General features: G+C 46.3%; 1 protein-coding gene and 1 pseudogene across 1 annotated transcript; one reads left to right on the forward strand and one right to left on the reverse strand.

The window, feature by feature from the left end:
- The first annotated feature begins 9,340 nt into the window (after window positions 1-9,340).
- On the forward strand, window positions 9,341-10,163 carry LOC121603341 (estradiol 17-beta-dehydrogenase 8-like). The gene has a single exon (XM_041932007.1). The coding sequence runs from the start codon at window positions 9,425-9,427 to the stop codon at window positions 10,094-10,096; it is 672 nt and encodes a 223-aa protein (XP_041787941.1). The 5' UTR covers window positions 9,341-9,424; the 3' UTR covers window positions 10,097-10,163.
- A 1,476-nt stretch (window positions 10,164-11,639) lies between these two features.
- Window positions 11,640-19,195, reverse strand: LOC121603340 (annotated as a pseudogene).
- Window positions 19,196-20,123: the final 928 nt, after the last annotated feature.

Below are 20,123 nucleotides of genomic sequence, written 5' to 3' on the forward strand. Positions count from 1 at the left end.
ACCCATGGCAGGTTTCTCAGGAGCAATACCTACGATGATTTTGAGTCCGCTAAGATAAACGCCTCTCTAAGCGGTAAGTCTTTAGGAGGTTAACCTTAGAGGCTTAGATTTCACTATATAAGCATAAAGATAATTTTAAAAGGCGGTTGATTTTACAATCGGTCCACAGTCTCTCTCTCAAATTACAACTCTAAATCGCCTTTCTTAACTAGATTAATTGCTCTTAAGTAAACGAATCCCGGAAACATTGTTCAGCTTTAGATCAAGACGCTTCGATTAAATAATCGAATATGCTTGATAGTGCAAAGAAAAATGATAAATATGCTTTGCGAATCTTAGTACAATGCGTTCGAAAATCAGTGAAATCTTTGGTAAGATTTATAACTTTTCTAAGTATAAAACGGTAAAGGTAGACGCGAGGTAGTCCTACTTACTTGTGATTATGCTCAACCGGCTTCCACAAGCTTCGATCACAGAAAATATGTGCCCTGTTCCTGTCAGGCTATCTTACAAAACAGTGTACAGTATTGTTCAAGTTTTAGGAAATTTTCATCACCGTCACACTACCAAAAACTCAACTGCTTTATTCGACAATCAGCTGAAGAATGAAGTGAATCGCTCTGTTGCATTAAAATCAATGTGAACTACGATGGAATTATGAAAAAAATATCGTCACCAGGAGCAAATCCACAAGTAGCCTGCTACGATTTGCTGTCATGAAATGCGATTTGACCATTATAATTTCACATTACAAAGAAGATTTTACTTTTGCACAGAGTGAAAAGAGAAATGTACAAATGATTCAAAGAATTTCATTGGTAAGGTCATTGTTTCTCGAAATTTGTCCTAAAATATACGTGGCTCCGATAGTGTTGGGAACTAAAATCAAGGCGGATTAAATTTCTTGCCAAAAAACGATTTATTGTACTATTACGCGCCAAAAAATTTGTCGGTTTTCCGCGGTTGGTTTAGAAAAGAGACTCGTTCCTGTTTTGCGGCCTTTTTAAACCCCTTTCTTCGGTTACGCTTCGTGTCTTGATCGTTTCACGCCTACGCTTGTTTTAAATGTCCCGTTTCTGACAGGTAGTTTGGTGCGAGGTTCCACACATTATCCCCCCAAGTGTACCACAGCTTATCTGATTTGCCTTTAATCACCTTGCGCCATTTTAGCTGTGGCTTCACTTCCTTGTGTGACCTGTCATAAAAACGCGTGCATTTGTTTACATTCTGTCTCCTTATTGCAAACTACCTCGTGGTATGCCGTGATCCCGTGCTGTTTTCCGAACAATTACTTCCCTGTGCCTAAATCATTGCGTAAGTTATTACAAGCCTGTAACTTGTGCACCGGACATATGTGCACACGATTGCCGAGACGGTGGATCGTTTTACGGCCCTTCCTAGCAGAGTGTTTGGCAGTTTCCTCGCAGTTGCTATGCGGTGGTCCCCCCAACGGATAGAAGCTACACTTATATACTGGTTTTCTAAATCGCTCCACGGGCCGCCTCGTCTTGCGGTTTCTCGTGTATCACGGAAGGATCGGACCATTTTGTCACCGGATAGAACCGACGATCGGTCGAAGCATTGTTGCCCACCTCTTCCGCCGCGTTCTTCAGCTAAGTGTACCTTTACCTTTCCGTCAGCTCGGTCGTCTACAACGGGATTAAAAACGTTATTTCTTTTTAGATATACATACCGCTGCGGCACCGCAGCCTTGCAAGGCGTTCCCGGGTCGACGGAAAGATCGATCTTCGGTCGAGTGCTTTGTCGCTCGGTGTCCCACTGTTGTCCAGCTTTCGGCGTGTGGTCCGTTGCCTACTGCAGGAGGATGTCTTCATGGAGGTGGCATGTTGATCGTCTCCACCAACGCAAGGACCGTAAATGACCCAACCCAAGCTGGTGTTCCAAGCGACCGGTTCACCGTGTTTTCCCACAGTCTTCAACGGTTGTCCCAAATGGCAGTTATCTGCTCCGATGAGTATGCGAGGCATAGCCCGCGAATATGGCCTCACAGGTAGTCCCCTCAGGTGGGGGTACTTGGCGGCCAGTTGAACCACGTCGACTGACTGTGCTGGTAGCGCGAGTTGTTTCACGGTGTGCACGTGTGTCAATTCATCCGTCGGTGACTCGTCGTAGCCGCTCAGACATATTTGCAGCCTCTCCGAATCATCCTCTTCTCTGGTCACTCCTCCCGTCCATTTTAGACTCAGCGGATGAGGTGTGCCAGATAGACCAAGCTCGTCCCTCAGTCCTTCATCCATGAGTATCGATGTAGACCCATCATCAAGAAAGGCGTACGTATTTACACGTCCAGGTGGTCCATGAAGAGACACCGGCACGTATTTGAGGATCGCCCCATCATTTGTTCCTGCATGGGTTAGAACGTTAGCAAAGACCCCGGGTTGTTACCTGTTGGCCCAGTCTGTTGATCCTGGTGGCGGCTGATACCGGATGATGTGTCCTCCGCGTGCAACAGCTCGTGATGTTGAACGCCGCATCCATCTACTCCACACGGTGGTGCACGGCATTTGCCAGCGTGGTAACCGAGGCATTTCCTGCACATCCTTCGCTCGTTCACAAATGCTCTCCTTGCAGCTACGGTAGTTCCCAGGAACTTCTCGCACTGTGACAGCGATCCGCAGCTCTCACCGCAGTCGACGCAGGCTGGCATCGACACAGGTATGTCGGTCTGTGGCGTCGGGTCACTAACGTTCATCTCTTGCAGGACTGTCACGTTGCAGTAGGCCGGATGTGCTCGCCCCGTGCCGTTCGATTCCATCTGGATTGGTCGAGAGGGCGGACTTCGACGATTCTGGAACGGTTGGGGTTGGAACTGCTGTCGTTTTGGGAGCGGGTCAGGATGTCGAGTGCCGTATCGTGTCCCCCCAGGACGGGCGTCATATGAATGACACGGCACAAATCGCTCACCAGCTCACCAATCCACCGTCCAAACTCCATCAACGTTACCTCACGCATCCTTCTTGTGGTCCTCGCCCAATCGATACAGATGACTGGTGGCAGCTTCTTCACAAGTTCCTTCAACAACGTTACGTCGTACATATAGGCATGCAGCCCCGACGCCCTAACTGCTTCGAGCAAACGTTTCACAGCGAACCCAAACTCCACCAAGCTGGGCAAATCGTTCGTCTTGGGAGCAGCTATACACCTTATTTTCCGTATGACGGACTCAACAATCAAGTCGAGCCTTCCGTAGCGAGACTTGAGGGTCTCGATCGCTTCGTTCAACCCGTCCGGGAAGGATAAGAGGTGTCCAACCGCCTCCAACGCGGGCCCTTTTAACGCGTGTTGCAGCCTGATTACGTTCTCATCATCCGTATAGCCACAAGCAGCGGTAGTGCGTTCATACGCGGTGATAAAAACCGCCCAATCATCCACATTCCCAGAGAAGGGTGGCAAATCTCGAGGTACAGGTTGGCGTGCTGCTATCTGGCTCTGGCTTAAGAAAGTGCCGTGTATCTGTGGTCGTGTGTTTGTGCAGTGTTGTGTGACCCAAGTGCTCCGTATTCCCAAAGTGCAATGAGTTTTCCGGGCGGTTCGCGTACGCTTGATGCGGAGTGTACCCGTACTGTGTCGCATTCGGTTGTGTCTCGTACAATGCAATGTCTCGCGGATGCGTCGCGTATCCTGCATGCTGCATGTGTGTCGCGTACCCTGCATCCTGTTGTGTTGCGTACATGCCGTGGCCATATTGCATCGTGCGGGGATTTAGTGTGCGTGTGATCCTCGCGTCAGGGTGTTGAACCACAGGATGTTGACCCCGCGAAGGGCCATCCTTGTCGTGAATGGGCTGGCGCATGGAACTCTCCATGTCGCGGACCCACTCTTGAAATTCTTTATCTTTTCGTCCCAGAGTGTTCGAGGGCTGCGCGATGGCTGTCTCGCCAGTTTGCGCTTCCGCGATATCGAGCTTTAGTAGTTCGCGTTCAAGCACAATACGCCGTCTATGCCGCTCGTCACTTACCCATCGTGCACTTTCGGACGCTGATAGCGTCTCTTCCTCGTCGCGATCTGGATTTGCCGGACCGTTACCACTTGCCTCACCTGTCTTACTCGATGTTCATTGTTGAGGGGTCTCACTTCCTTCTTGAGGAACGCGCCTCCGGGCGTCATCTTCTGACGAGGTTGGCTGGTACTGCTGCAATTTTTCCGCCTTACTTGCTGCCCACTCGTACACATATTCCACGGTGGAACCTTCCGACGGGGAGAAAGTCTCGCGCAATGCTCCTGGGGTGGACGATGCTCCGCGGGGGCTAGTGTAAACGTTGACACGTTCTGTCCCTTGGACAGTCCCTGTGGTAGCCGGCTCTGCCCTTGGCATAACACGCGATTGCTGCTGCTCCATTGCACTTGCACTTTTCGGTCACAGGCACTTCGATACACACCGCGCGTGATTTATTTATTCCACTCGCGAAACTACACGACGAACGAGGAATGCCGTACACGAAATCGTTTGACGAATTTCCAAATCCAATTTATTTTGGATTTATCGAACCAAAATGTGTTTGGATTTATCGAACCAAATTTTTTGGAATGTTGGGAACTAAACCAAGGCGGATTAAATTTCTTGCCAAAAATGATTTATTGTACTATTACACGCCAAAAAATTTGTCGGTTTTCCGCGGTTGGTTTAGAAAAGAGCCTCGTTCCTCTTTTGCGGCCTTTTTAAACCCCTTTCTTCGGTTACGCTTCGTGTCTTGATCGTTTCACGCCTACGCTTGTTTTAAATGTCCCGTTTATGACAGGTAGTTGGATACCTTTGGTGCGAGTTTCCAACAGATAGATTTGGCGTCATAGTAGACGCATCAGTAACAATGATGAATCATCATGACACAGTATCATGAAATGATCAATCAAGCCAGTTTGCGTCATCATTGTTGACATTGGACTATTTACCGCCCTTGACTGTCACACCGCACCATACATAACTATCGCTCGACTCGACCACCACTCTCGCCCCTCTGTGTGTTGTGTTCATTATGCGGTAAACAAGGTGAAGATTTCGGAAAACCCTATTGCTTAGGACCTGCTAAACGAGCCCAACCGACCTCCGACGATAAACAAAGATCTTCGAACGGTTCACTGGGCCTGCGGCTCCGCGTTAAAAATCATTCATGTTATAATCACACCATCCATTCACTTGCAAGGCTCAACGAGAAGTGCCGGGTTTTATTTCTCATTTCTCTCCGTACAGTTACATGCTATAATATGCTATAATCTAGTCTAATCTAATCTAATCTATAATCTAATTTTAAATCTACAATAATGGATATAACAACTCTCCTCCCCTAAGGAAATTATAGATTTAGCCTTTGAGGCGCTTTCCTTACTCTTGTTGATCTACGTAAATATTCTGCGCTATCTGTTGGATTCTCGTTTAGGGGTGTGTCTCTTGTTCGTTGGTTCGTTGTGCTGATGTTTTGGGTATATTGTTTTCTGTTATTGGAGGGTACATATCGAAAGGTATTCTTTGCTGTGAGTTTAGATTACTCTCCTCCCACTGCATTCCTGGTCCGGGGCTCAACTGATCTATATGTCGTTTCCATACCCTTCCGTCGTCTAATTGTACTTTGTAATGGAGTGTGCCTATTTTCTCTAATATTTTTCCAAACCTCCACTTCTCATTATTGGACATAAAATCACGGGCTGATACCCTATCACCCACATCAAACGATCTAACTGTTCTTTCTCTCTCTTTATCTGATGTATGTTGTTCGGATCCGGGAATCATTAGGTCCAATTTTGATTTTAATTGCCTTCCAAAAACGGCCATAGCAGGGCTTTTCCCGGTACTGGGATGTGCCGTCCTACGATATGCCCATAAAATATTTTGTGAATGTAGGTGTACCTCGGGTCTAGAGCATGATAGCGCTTTCAACTTCTGTTTAAATGTTTGAACAAACCTCTCTGCCTGACCGTTTGTTGCCGGATGGTATGGAGCACCCATTCTGTGTAAAATTCCGTTTTTCTTTAGGAACGTTTGAAAACTTTCTGATGTAAATTGTGTACCTCTGTCTGACACTAGTATGGCTGGTAACCCAAATGTAGCAAAGAATTCTCTTAATTTTTCTATCGTGGTTTCTGTTGTCGTGTCTGATATTATTTTTACTTCCGGCCACTTTGTTCCTGCATCTATAATTATTAGGAAATTAAGTCCCAAAAATGGCCCTGCAAAGTCTATGTGTATGCGTTGAAACGGTTCCACTGGTTGTTCCCAGCTATATCCTTGCACCTTTTGTGGGTTTTTTTCTAACTTTCGCACAGTGCATACAGTCACGCGCTGTTTCTTCTATGTCACGATCTATAGAGTCCCACCAACAGTATGTCCTAGCTAAGGATTTCATTCGTGAGATTCCGAAATGACCCATGTGTAGCTCCTTTAATATTGTTTTACGCAAAAGTATTGGGATGTAAACTCTAATTCCGCGCATTAAACAATCGTTTTGCAAGCTGAATTCGGTTTGATCTATTCCGAATCTAAATCGACCCTCTACTGTCCGGCCTGTCCTCAATGCCCTTACTAGTTCTTGCACTGTAGTGTCTTTCAATGTATATTTTGCAACTTCTTTTGCCTGTACTGGTAGTGATTCAGTCTGATTGATTTGTAAGACATCGATCTCGTCTGCCTCGCATATGGGTTCGCCCTTTAACGGCAAGTGAGATATGCCATCCGCATTTCCGTGGTCTTTTGAGTTTCTATATCGGATTTCAAAGTTAAATGATTCTAAAAATACTGCGTAGTGTTGCATGCGCATAGCTGAGAGTGTCGGAAGCCCTTTTTGTGGGGACCAAATCTGTGTCAATGGCTTGTTATCTGTTACTAGTATGAATTTTCGACCGTATAGATATTTGAAAAACTTTTTTATGCCAAAAACTACGGCGTACGCTTCTATGTCGATCTGTGTATATCTTTGCTGAGTCTTTGTAAGGGTTTGCGACGCATATTGTATTGGTTTTTCGCTTCCATCTGCGTAAACGTGACTTAATACTGCCCCCACGCCGTAAGGCAATGCATCCGTGGCTAATATTAATGGTAATTTTGTATCGTAATGTGTAAGCGCTTGTTTCGATTGCATTTCTGCTTTCATCCATGCGAAAGCTTTCTCACAGTCTGGAGACCATTCAAAAGCAACCTCATCTTTAAGTAAATTGTTGATTGGGTACATGTGTGTGCTAAGGTTTTTCATGAATCTTCCATAATAATTTACCAAACCTAACAGTGCGCGTACTTGCTCTTTGTTTTCTGGTCTTGGCATATTTTCTATCGCATCTATTTTGCCTTGTAATTTATGGATTCCTTTCTTGTCTATCATGTAGCCGCAGTATTCAATCTTATCTTCTAAGAATTCGCATTTCTTTAAGTTTACTCGCATATTGTGATCATTAAACCGTTTTAGTACTTCTCGTAATCTTTGTAAATGTTCCGTATCATTAGGGGCTGTTATTTTAACGTCATCTAAGAATACTGTTACTCCTGGTATACCTTGTAGAATTGAAGTTATTTCTCTTTGAAATATGGCTGGGGCAGAGGCTACCCCATACATAAGCCTAGTGGGTTGATAAAGTCCCATGTGCGTATTCAGCGTTAGTAGGTGTTGATCTTTCTCCCTGATTTCCATTTGTAAGTATGCTTGGGCTAAATCGAGCTTTGAGGATTTTTTTCCTTCACTCATGTTTGCAAAAGTTCATCGATGGTGGGCAGAGGGAAATCATCAATTAATAGCCCTTTGTTAATTGTTAGTTTATAATCTCCGCACAGTCTTACTTGTTACCCGTTTTCCTAACTGGTACTATTGGGGTCGCCCATTCGCTTCTCTCTACCTTAACTAGTATGCCTTTATCCACCATGTTCTTTAATTCCTCTTCCACTGTATCTCGAATAGAAAATGGAAGAGGCCGCGCTTTAAGAAACGTTGGGTTTGACCCATTTTTCAAATGCAAAGATGCTTTGACACCTTCTATTTTTCCTATTGTGTCCAAAAATACTGCAGGAAATTCGTCTAATATTGCTTTTAAACCATTTTGGGTATTCGATGATTCAATAATTTATCCACTGTGTACTGTTTACCATGCAAGATTTTATTCCAATCGTAATTTAAGGCTCTCATCCATTCGCGACCCAACAATGGTTGCCTATTGCCCCAACTATGAACAATCGTAGTTTCTTTATTCCTTCTTTTGTCTTGATTTTCACTTCAGCCATTCCTGCGACAGAAATTTTCCCACCGCAATAACTTCTCAGTTCTACGTCCGTTTGTACGAGCTTGATATTTTAAAGATATTTCTCTTTGTCGTGTTCGTTAATTAGAGTAACTGGTGAACCACTGGCTACCTCGAACTTAATTGGTGATTTTCCAATTTGTACGTTCACAAAACTTTTTTTGCTATCTTCCACATTTTCTACTTGGAAAATATCTATTTTATGGATTTGATCCTCTTCTGTATCCTGACTGTCACTATCTTCGCATTGCTCCACGAGATTTGCTGTCCTACTCACTCGTTTCTTATTGTTCATCCCATGTGCTTTCCCCATTTTGAAACACACGCGTTGTAAATGACCGACCTTGTTACATAACGCACACACTTTCATTTTGTATTCGCATTTATTCGCTAAGTGCGATGAACTGCCGCATCGGAAACAATACCGCTTGCTTCTTGGCGCTGGATATCGATCCATAAAGTTTACTGACTGAGCCCGTTGGGCTAAAATTTCGACACCGTCGTTGACTGTTTCCATCGAGAATGCGACTTGCTTTGCTTTCTCGAACGTTAAGTCTTTTTCGCCTATTAACCTCGCGCGTATCATTTTGTCACGTAAACCGAACACAAACTGGTTCCGCAGCCCTTTCTGTAAATAATCACCAAACGCACAGTTTTTCGCTTCACGTTGTAACGCCGCCACGAACTCGGTGATGCTTTCTGCTTCCTTTTGTGTGCGTTGTCGGAACTTCCACAGCTCTACCATTTCCAATGGTTTGGGGTCGAAATGATCGTCTAACGCGCTGACGATCTGGTCGTACGTTTTCGCTTCCGGTTCGTCCGGCGAGAGTAAGTCACACAGCACGTTGTAAGTCTCACTGCCCATGTAATGCAGGAGCGTCTGCTGCATATCCGCTTGATCCACTTTAAACACTTTAGCAGCACCAACAAACCGCTTAACCCATCTTTGCCAAGTTGACTTCTCGTGCACAAACGGCTCGATATTAAATGTAGCCATTATCGATTCGTTTTTTAATGTATTGCCCGCCTCGTCGCCAACTGTTATAATCACACCATCCATTCACTTGCAAGGCTCAACGAGAAGTGCCGGGTTTTATTTCTCATTTCTCTCCGTACAGTTACATGCTATAATATGCTATAATCTAGTCTAATCTAATCTAATCTATAATCTAATTTTAAATCTACAATAATGGATATAACAATTCACAAAATTGCCCCACCTTCCACCGAAGGCAAACGACCGGATAGTGGATTCCGATTCCGAAGCGTGAACAGTGATTGGGAAACACGCAGATCAACGCGGAGTAAACAAATTATGAGGGAGAGCAAGCAAAAAAAGGAACAAAACCGAAAACGAAAACAAAAGCAACAAGTAGTTCAGTTTCCGCAGTTCATACGATTAAAAACAATAATAACAAGTTCGTCGTCTAATCGTAACGTACAGGCGGCCCAGGAAACGATCGCATCGCTCACGGCGGGCGACAATGCGGCCTACGAGATGGATGTCTCTTCCGGCGACAGTGTTGATGCCGTGCTGAATGAAGTGATTGGCCGGTACAAGCGACCACCGACGGTGGTCGTTAATTCGGCAGGTATTACCCGCGATAACTTCCTGCTGAAGATGCCCGAGTCCGACTTTGATGCGGTGATCAACGTGAACCTGAAGGGTACGTGGTTGGTGCTGCAACGTTTCGGCCGGGCCATGATCGAGCACGAGCTGGCCGGTTCAATGGTGAACGTGTCGTCGATCGTTGCCCGCACCGGCAACATCGGACAGTCGAACTATTCCCCGAGCAAGGCGCAACGCGAGCAGCACGGAACAGCACTGGTAGAAAGCATCATGCTCGTGCGGCGATTGTAGGCTCGGTTGCACATTGCACAACAGTTGCAACAGTTGCGCATAGTCGTCGCTAGTAAGTGCTGCCTCATATCTGTCTAGAACCGCAGAAAGGATGTACAACCTGGAGGAAAATGTTTATTAATGATCTTTTCTACATGAAAGAGGAAGCGTGATCGTACCAACGCAAATTAAGCTGATTTGGAGCAGTACCGACCATCTCCATGATGCTTTGCAGTTTGTTAAACTGTTTGTTTCGCTTTGCGGCCGTTTCTTCGCCGCTAGATTCCTTCCAATTATCCTCGTTCCAGTACACCTTTGAAAAAGGGATGAGTAAGAAGTAGTAATTTTCCCTTTAAAAATGCAGAAAAAAACTCAAATAGTCTTACCGTATAACACAACCGGGCGGCAAAGTCAATGAAACCATCAGCAAAAGGGGCCTCATTCGAGCTAAAGAACGAACTCTGATCCCGTGCCTTCATTTCACTCGTCAGTATGTAATGATATTCGCGCAACGTTTTCCTTCGCGCTTCATCGTCCTCGACCTGCTGCAAACCGTCTCGGGTCAGTGGTTTGGCAAGGGTATGAGATTTTCCTCCCGGGTACAACATTATCAGCGACAGATGCATCAACCGGAACAGTGACACTTTCTGTTCCTTGCGCAAGTTTGCTTCCTTGTAAAGTTTCACCGTGCATGGAACGAGCGACTCCAAGAATGCAATGATCTTCGCCTTACAATCCACCGCTATCTGCACGTGGCGATCAAAGTGTGATTAGGTTTAGCTTTGAGACAGCAAAAACCCACCTCGGAGATGGTGCTAAACGCTACTTACCGCTTCTGTTATGTACAAAGCTATGTTTATCAGATCGCATAAAACGTTACTTTTCTTCTCGTTTACCGCCTGGCGCAGGTGGACAATCAGCCGGCTCAAATAGTCCGCCAGCAGTGTTTGCATCGAGCAGTTGGCTAAAAATTTCACCACAGCCAGCGAGAGACAGTTGGCCGCCAAGTGCTTTGGTACGTGCGCTGTATCCAGCATCACTAAACAGCAGTCAAGAATTTCTGCAAAAAAATCCCCGTTTAATACTAAATAAAGTAAATCAACCTTTTCACCCCTCTGCTTACCTTTCCAGTGCTCGTAGCTCACCGGCGTTAGGCACCACTTGGAGCACAGCACGAACTTGTTCAGCACGTGCAGAAAGCACACACCAAAACTGTCCCGCATCGCTTGATCGTTGATCGCGCGCACAAAGCACCCGATCAGCTGGCTGTGCGGTAGCTGCGGCGCATCCCGATCCATCGCCAGCTCAACGAGCTTGTGCAGCACCACGACGTAGTCGTGGTTCTTGCTCTGCACCTGGGTCGTAATGGCGTAGCTCTGCTTCTGTATGCCGTGGTAAGCCGCATCCAGCACCGCGCACCACTGCGTCTCGAACGCATCCGATGCCATGTAGTCGAGAAAATCGTCCTCCCGGTTGTTCAGGATGGTGCTCATCTTGTTGAACGCCTTCTGCCGCACGGTTACCTTCTCGGACGACATCTCCACCAGCAGCAGACAGAGGTCGCGGTCCATCACCGACATTCTGCTGCTGCTGCTGCTGCTGGACGAGGAAGAGGCCATCGTGGTTCGTGGGGCGTGGTTTGTTTCAAGTTGTATCTGTAAAGAAAATTAAAAACATAATTTAGAATTTATATAAAATAACCCTTATCTCCTTTTAACCTTCTTTCCGTAAATCCTGTTGGAACTTCTTGTTCGTACGAAAAGAAAATGCAGACTAATTTATTCTCTATTTCAATAAAGCCTACTACACTTCGTTTAAACTAGCGATGTTGCTATGATCACAACAAATCCTCCTTTAATATTGTGATATTGCACCATAATTCTACGCTAAAAAACACAAAAACTAACGACCCATTTTGCTCGCGTTCATAAGCATCATAACAAAAGAAACCCAAAAAAAATTAGTTCGATTTATTGTTTGTTCTTTTTCGACAATTCCATCGTGGATATCTCCTTTTTTGTTCATTTTTCTTAGACACATTTTCTCTATCGCATGTTTCGGAATTTGCGCTTGATTGCTTTTTAATTACAGAGCTTTTACATGGATAGTTTAACTCAATTGCAGTTTTTTTATGCTGCTCAGTGTTTAAGTTTATGTTCAAGATTATAGCCTAAAATGCTCATTTACACAGCTTTCTTGGCATGTTGGCTCTCTTCACATTTTTTAACCGTTCTTATATTGGAAAGTAGGTAGAGAAATCAAAGCAATTCAAGTGAGTAGTGTAATAGGTTTTAAGTTTTCCGAAAAGTAATTGCAGTGCCATAGTACATCTAGCTAGTACATTTGAAAAGGAAAGAAGTAATCGTGTAAAGAAGTTCAGTGAGTGATAAACACCAACGGACACGTGAAAAAGAGCTATCGAAAGATTAGTCTAAAAACAAGTTCAGGTAAATGCACTCAACTATAAAATTATGTATCTATAGATTTATGTACTACTGAATGAAGAGACGAATGTGTTTTAATGTTTCGTTTGATAGTGCCGTAAGCGGGTACGGACAGTTTTTACAGTGTCTACAGCTACTCTTTCCATTTCTCATTGCACGTGAAGCTTAATTGTGTAGAGGGCGGATGGATGTGACAAAGTGGCTCAAATGCAGTTTACAGGATTTTCCAGGGTTTCTAGCCTGGTTATAGTTATGAGACACTACTTCTTGACTCTTTCTAATTGGGAAGTGAACTTCACATGACGGAAATTGGACTCTATTGCACCCTTTTTGGAAAGGTTCGTTGGAAATTCCTATTGGATATGTCCAACAAGGGTGCTATAGAGTCCAATTCCCGTTACATTTTACTTAAGAAAGAGTCAATAAAGTGTCCCACAGCTATGAGAACGCCTGGGGAAACCCCTGCCACATTGTACACATCGAGTCTGTCATCCTTGGCCAGTTAACTAACTTACACTACACTAAAGAGTTCGATTCGATCGATTTGCAATCCTATTCAAACCGCACGTGCTCTGTTTGCGCGAAACACTATGGGCGAAATTAAATATCAGCACGAGCACGACATGCGGATAACCTAATAACCTAACCGGGGAGGTAAGAGGGGGGGGCTTTATATGTCGTGCCCAAACTTAAATGACTATATAACACGGTTTGCAAAAGCAATATCTAACGATACCATTCGGTTCACAGGGGTTTATATGGAGAGGAGCATGGAATATATTCATTTCGGCGTGTGACAGAGTATACGCAATTCAGTTTACGCTACCCTTTTACACACACACGTGTGTTTTACATACGCAAAGCCTAATAAATAAGGAACATTAAATGATCATCGACAACTCAGTATCAGTTCTTCCCTTGCCACACTTTACAAGTGTGAGGTTGTGTGTGTGTGGGTGTGTGTTAGGCTAAAAACTAGTCTTCTCTAGATTTTCACATTAAAATGTATATGGTAATATCGCAATATTTCGCTTATTGAAAAGCAGATTGAGAGCAATTAAATTAATTTAAAAAAACCGAAGCTTAGTATCGACATTAACGGGATTTGTTGGTTAAATCATCTTACGTGACTATCATTAAATTACCAATTCGGATTAATTATCAATGCGTTGCCAATCTTGGCGCCCGCTTCTGACAAACACGCCACACCGCTGCCGCTGCCGGTGCTGCTGGTTCGCTTGCGCATTTTCTTTTCGCGCAGCGCTTTCATCGCTTCGATCGCAACGGGATTGCCGAGATCTTCCAGCTTGAGCACCAACTTGTACAGCGTCTCGATAAGCAGCAGCACATGGCGAGCTTTGCGCTGGATAGCGGCGGGCGGCGGTTCAAGTGCCGGCACGCCATTTCCGTTCAGCTGGTCGCTGCCCATCACGTCGGCGTCGATGAGCTTTCGCGGCGCTATCACACTACCGCACTGCAGCTTGCCGAGCGAATTTTGAAATTGGAGCGGGGTATACGCTCGACCACCACCCGTCGGCGCTGAGCCATCCTTTCCCTCGCTACCGCCGTTCGGGTTGGAGCGGGATTCGGAACTGCGACGTTCGCGGTTCGTGCCGAGCAGCCCGCTCTTGCCGTTCTTCGACAGCAGCGACAGTAACAGCAGCTGGGCATGCTCCTCCAGCTGGGTGAACGGATGGTTGAGCTGATTTTCGCGATAGATCCTATTATCGCCCTCGCCCTTCGCCGCTGCCAGCCGCTGCTTGTACACGGTGAAATAGTAATCGTTAAAGTAGGGTGCGTCCGAGTTGAGCTGCGTCAGCTTTATCCCGATTAGCCACTGCTTGTTGCGATTGCTCATCATGTTTGCGTACTCATCGCGCTCCTCTGGCTGCCCGCCGCCTGCAGTGCTCGATGGCATTCCATTGCCTACTCGGGATCGTTGCTGCTGCTGCTGCTGGAAATGGTGCTGCTGCTTCATAAAACCCGCCCTTGGCAGGGCTACTAGCGGGGCTGCTTTGTTCACGCCATTGCCGCAAACGCTGAGCGTGCTGGCCGCAGCGAGCTGTCGGTTGAACGCGAGCAGCGGATGGTTTTGTTGAATTTCCTGCACCAGCCGCTGGTTGAACTGGTTCGTCGGCAGGGGCGTCGGGCTGCGCTGCATCAAAAATGGCGGCGGCCCACCCGGCGCTGGTCCCGGATGGCGAGGAGGTAGCGGCGGTGGCGGACCCATCTGTACCGGGCCGGGGCCACCCAGAAACCCTTGCAGCGGGGAACCGTACGAGCAGCGCTGCGGGAATGCCGGATGCATCGCCAGGTTGTTGATCGGGGTCGAGTACGGTCGGGCGGCTAGCATGTTGTACGGCAGCAAACCAAGCGGAAGACGGTTCGCGTTGTTCAGCATCCTGCGACGGTCCGGGCGGGAACAGGGCAGCGGGGCCGGCGTTTCGGGCGCCCAGCAGCGAAAGCGGCGGGGTGAGCAGCGCCGGTGGTACCCGTAACGGTGGTGCTGCTACTGGCGAGGAGATCATCGGGATCGGCGGCTGCATACTCTTTACCTCCTTGGCGGGTGTGAAATGATCGCGAGCTTTCACTGGTGGTGGTGGTTGGGCCGGGACCGGTGCCGGTGTGCGGAATGGTTGCAGTGTCTGCTGCTGCTGCTGCTGGTGAAATTGGTTGTGATGGTAATGGAGTTGGTGTTGTTGTTGTTGCTGCTGCTGCTGCTGTGACATTTGCTTTTGCAGCATACTTTGATGCTGATTTTGCTGATGCTGATGCTGGATGATGGTTCGTTCAATGTCCTCCACTGACAGCATCTTCATGGGTGGAAACAAGCCCGGTGGCAGTGAGGGAGGCGGTTTTGGCGGCAGGCCACCTCCCCCGATCGGATGCGCCGGTTCCGGTGGTCGAAAGGCGCTCTGCTGTGGTGGCAGGGCAGAAAATGGCGTACCGCTGGGCCTATAATCGCTGTACGGTGGCTGCACCGGAGCCGGAACCTTCGCCGGGCTACCCCAGATGCTCGGATCCAGCCATAGCTTGTTCGCGAACTCATCGCCAATGCTTTGGGCCACCACACTGCTACGGCCGCTCTCGCTGTTGTTGTTGTCGCTGCTGCCCCCGTCGTCCTCATCCTCCCCAAGGAAGGAACCGGTTCGCCCCCCATTCCTGCAACTTTCCAGCCGCACGAGATGCTCGTGGATGTCCTTCCAGTCGCCCTTGTCCGCCGCACCGAACGTTTCGTCATTCAGGGCGTCATACTCCTCCTCGTCCGAGATGTCTTCTTTGCATCGGCGCCGCTGCAGCGGCGAATGCAGTTCGGCGGTGCGCCGCGGTGCTGCCTGGAAGAATCGGCGAGCTTCCTCCTCCTCCTACTCCTCGTCGTTCTCACCCGGCAGACTGGTATCGAAGCCGAAAAAGGAATCCATCACTGGGCTTTAGCACTGCATCCGTACGAACGGTTAAGGCGTACAACACAAATCACAGTTTTCCATCCAGCACCACCACCACACCACACAGCAAAACTGGTTCGGGCATTCGGTTTTGGGGTCGAATGTCGATGACTTATGCATGCAAGCACGTGTTGGCGGTTTAAAATAATCAGATGATCTTCACTTCATCTACAAATACCGGGTGACTAAGCGCGTAAAAAAAACAAAACTGCACACATAACGTAAGCGGCATACTTACACACACTCTTCGGTGACCCGGTCAGATTGTGCGGTATGGTGTACATCGCAAACTTGGGCAGCTGACGGTCAGTTCAAACACGTGAAACTGCACACTGCTCGGGTAGCCGACGAACGCTTTGATGTGAATGTCCTGCGCATTGTCCTTGAGCGTCTTGAGCGGTATCAGTATGCGCGAAACGTCCTTCGTCAGGTGCGCGATCAGCGTTTCCTCCTTGAACAGCTGATCAGCAAAGATCAACACGACACGAATCGTGGTCGAGTTGTTGGTCGACACGGTGATGTCGATGTTCATATCGTTGCTATCGTAGCTGGTGGAAATGCCGATCTGTAGCCGCGTGTTGGACGGTATGATGCCGACGTTGTCCGGCACACTCTGCACCAGATTGCTTTCGCTCGTGTTGCTCAGGATTTCCTTGTTGTACTTGATGTTGTTTTCGTAGTGCTTCAGCTCGAGCAGCAGTTTCTGTTTCTGAGTCAGCAGAGCGTTCATTTCCTCATCGGCAACGTTGTGCAACGTTAGCATGTTGACGCTTGGCGTCGTATATCCCCTTACTGGCGGAAAAGCAAAAAGAGAGAGAGAGAGAGAGAAAACAGGGCATGAAGCACGTGTCTCATCGTGTGATCTCATCGATCCACACGCCCGATCCCCGTGGCCTTACTTTCTCCATCCGCCGTCACGACGACAAGATCCAGCAGCCCGATCCCCCGATAGTCGTTGCAAGCGATCCCGCACACGAAATCGTTCATCTTCATCCGGAACCAAACGTCCCCGGTGCGGGGATCACGTACATCGATCTTGCCACTCTTCCAGCCGACGATCATTTGCTTCGCCTCGCATCCCAGAATGTCGTACGTGGCCATCGCTGTGGCGCGGGCCTTCGACTTGATGCGCCACATTCGCACGTTCTCCTCGAACACACCGATCGTGCCGTTCTTGACGCTGTACATAAACTGGCCGGTGCGCAGGGCGACCAGATTCTGTATCTCGTTGCCCTCGGTAAACTCGTGCAGCAGCGCTTCCTTATTGTAGATCCGTATGCATCCATCATCCGTGCCGGTGATGAGCTGTAATTTGGGTAATTCGAATTCGAAAGGTTTGACAGTCGTTTGATGGGGCGTTTTTTTTCTTCTGTTGATTTAAATGTCTTCAATTCTAGTAATACATCAACTTCAAAGCTTGGTGCTTGCCTGCGTGTGTGAGAATGTGTGTGTCAGTGATAATGTCTTACCTCATTTTGACCGTCCTTATCGATATCGATTAGCAGCAGTGAAACCACGCTGCCAGACGTTATCAGCCACAGCACTTCGGTGCCCTCCTGATTGTAGCCTCGGACGACCGCTGCAAACATAAATAGAATTATTGCTTGCTGTATTTTGGACTCTTTTGACCAGCACACCCGTAACCACTTGACCGGTAGTTTTGTTTGTGATTGCGTAAAAAGCATACCTAGGCAGCCCTGTTGCGATTAATAATGATATTCTAGTGTAAAATAATTGTTTCGATCGACTTTATATTGAATAGATTACTTAAAATACATACTTTTTTAACAACGAGAATACGTAAATTACAGCATTACTGCCGGTTAGAATGATTATTAAAGAACATAAATTAACTTTAAAAATATTATTTTTAGAAACTTCTATGCCTTAATATAATTCTCAAATGAGCAGTCCTTCCTGGTCGATCTTCATGAATAATATACATAAATTCCTAAAATCATCTTTACAATTCTTCCTTTTTCACCACAAACCACGGGCAGAGACGATCACAAGGGAGACGATCTGCATCTCGCTACGTAGTATCTATTGCCATTGCCGGGTTTATCTCAATTAAACCAGTTTTTTTTAAGTGACCAAAATTGATTATTTTTCCATTTCTACAATTATTGTCACAGCGAGAGTCCATGTTAGGAGAATATTAATAAAAATAAACACACCGACGCCTACAAGGCAGGACGTGGTTCAAATCTTATTCACAAACAGCATACTGTCATGACTGACCGACTATACCCTGGTGTGGAGTTAAGCATGTTGTGAGTTATATTAGATAACCATATTATTATTATTAGAAACCATAGCTTTTATAATAATTTTAATCGTATCAATTGTTCATACATGTAAAGGAGCAATTAAATTATTTCACTAATACACAATATATGTTATTTGAATATTTCGTAGACTGTTAAAATATACATTGAAATGCAAAACATTGCCCCATATACGTACCATTGCCGCCAACGATCAGCGTATTGCCGGTTGTTTGCGTAGCCACCGATCACGGCAGACCGTACGCCCTCGTGGAAATCTCTCTGAAACATGTTACAATTTTCATCCACATGGTACGCTGAAAACAGACAGACAGAAAGCAAAACGATGCAACCCACACGGTTGCAATCCAGCAGTTGAAGTTACTTTCTATAAAACGGTCGCTGCACTCGACACGGCCACCTACCTAGCACATGCGAAGGACTTCCAATCACCAGCACGTCGCGTTCGTCGTCCTTCTTCAGCCGCCCGGCCACGATCGCCCGTATCGGAAAGTTCATGTTAAGCAGTGCGATGTCATTTTTGATTTCCGAAATCGAGAGCTTCGAGTTTTGCAGCCCGTAGCGTTTGTGGTGCGTGTGGATTAGAATCTGTCCGGACGGGGTGGAAGAGGTGGATGAGAGGGTTGAGAAAGTCATGCACAATCAGCAGAGGCGGAAATCGATCACACTCAAGATCGTTTCGATTCGTGATGATGGTAGTGTGAACGAAGCGCGTGCAGCAATCGAGCGCAACTCTCCGGTTTTGGTACACACAGACGGTGAACTAGTTTTCACGAGTCTCCTTTTGGCCGAGGGTCACACTACCATCACACACATAGCATAGGGTGCGCAAAAGCAAGCTCCTACCTTGTCCGCCGTTGTGACCATGGTCAAACAGGAATGGATCCCGTCGTACTTCCCGCAGGTCACCAGCTTGTCGAACACTTTGTAGTTGAGGGAGAACTGAAAATACGGGTTTGGGTGGATATGTCCATTGCGATGGGATTTGGCAAACCACAAAGAAAAAACTTCCACTGCACCAGCAGTCAAGACGTTTGTGATTGTTTTTTATCGGGCAGGAAGTTTTCGCTACGATTTGTTTGTACATTGATTCGCGCCATGGAAACCGTCCGCCTTGACGGTGATGGAGTCGCTCATGCGCACTCTAGCGTGTTGACATACCTGTTGATAATGGATTCCGATGATCTGGTGCTTTGGAAGCAACAGGTGATATTGCTGGTGTTTGAATGTGATGTGTTTTATTTAAGAGATGACATTATGATTCTTTTAAGGAAATGATGCATCATGATCGAAGCGAGTAAACTCTTCTGAGCAGGTTACACATTTACAAATGAAATTGGTGACGGTGGTGAATGGTTTTAAAAGTATACAACAGTAAACTTACAAAAATTCTCTCAAAAAAAATCATTTTACTAATTCTTTTTTTTAATTATTTTTGTCTATTATTCTTTTCTCAAAAGTCACCATCGTTTAGCTTTTTTATTATAAATGTTTTATTTGATGATTGAAGATTTAGATTACTATCTCTTTTAGAAAATTATATTTCCATACAAAATATTAATTTCACTCATATTGTCATCATTTTTTGTTGTTTGCGGAGCTCGAGTGGCGTATACAAATCGTTCAGAGTTGTACAGTTGTTAGTGTCCGTGCAGAACAAGGCAACTACATTGCCGACTTTAAAAAAAAAATCGCTCACCCGATCCATCGTCATGGATCGTGGTAAAAAGCGACGTGGAAGACCGCCAAAGCATCAACAATACGTCACAATTTGGCAACAACAATGTGACGGTAAAACCAGAATTCGTTCGAGTTACTAAGTGATAGTGAGATCTTCCTCTCTCCTCGTACAATGCGAGAGCAAGTGTGC

The sequence above is a fragment of the Anopheles merus genome, unplaced genomic scaffold, assembly GCF_017562075.2.
Source record: "Anopheles merus strain MAF unplaced genomic scaffold, AmerM5.1 LNR4001092, whole genome shotgun sequence".
Taxonomy (NCBI): Eukaryota; Metazoa; Arthropoda; class Insecta; order Diptera; family Culicidae; genus Anopheles; species Anopheles merus.

What these genes read in the sequence shown, in the direction of transcription:
- LOC121603341 (XM_041932007.1), top strand. Translation starts at nt 9,425, where the DNA reads ATGGATATAACAATTCACAAAATTGCCCCACCTTCCACCGAAGGCAAA.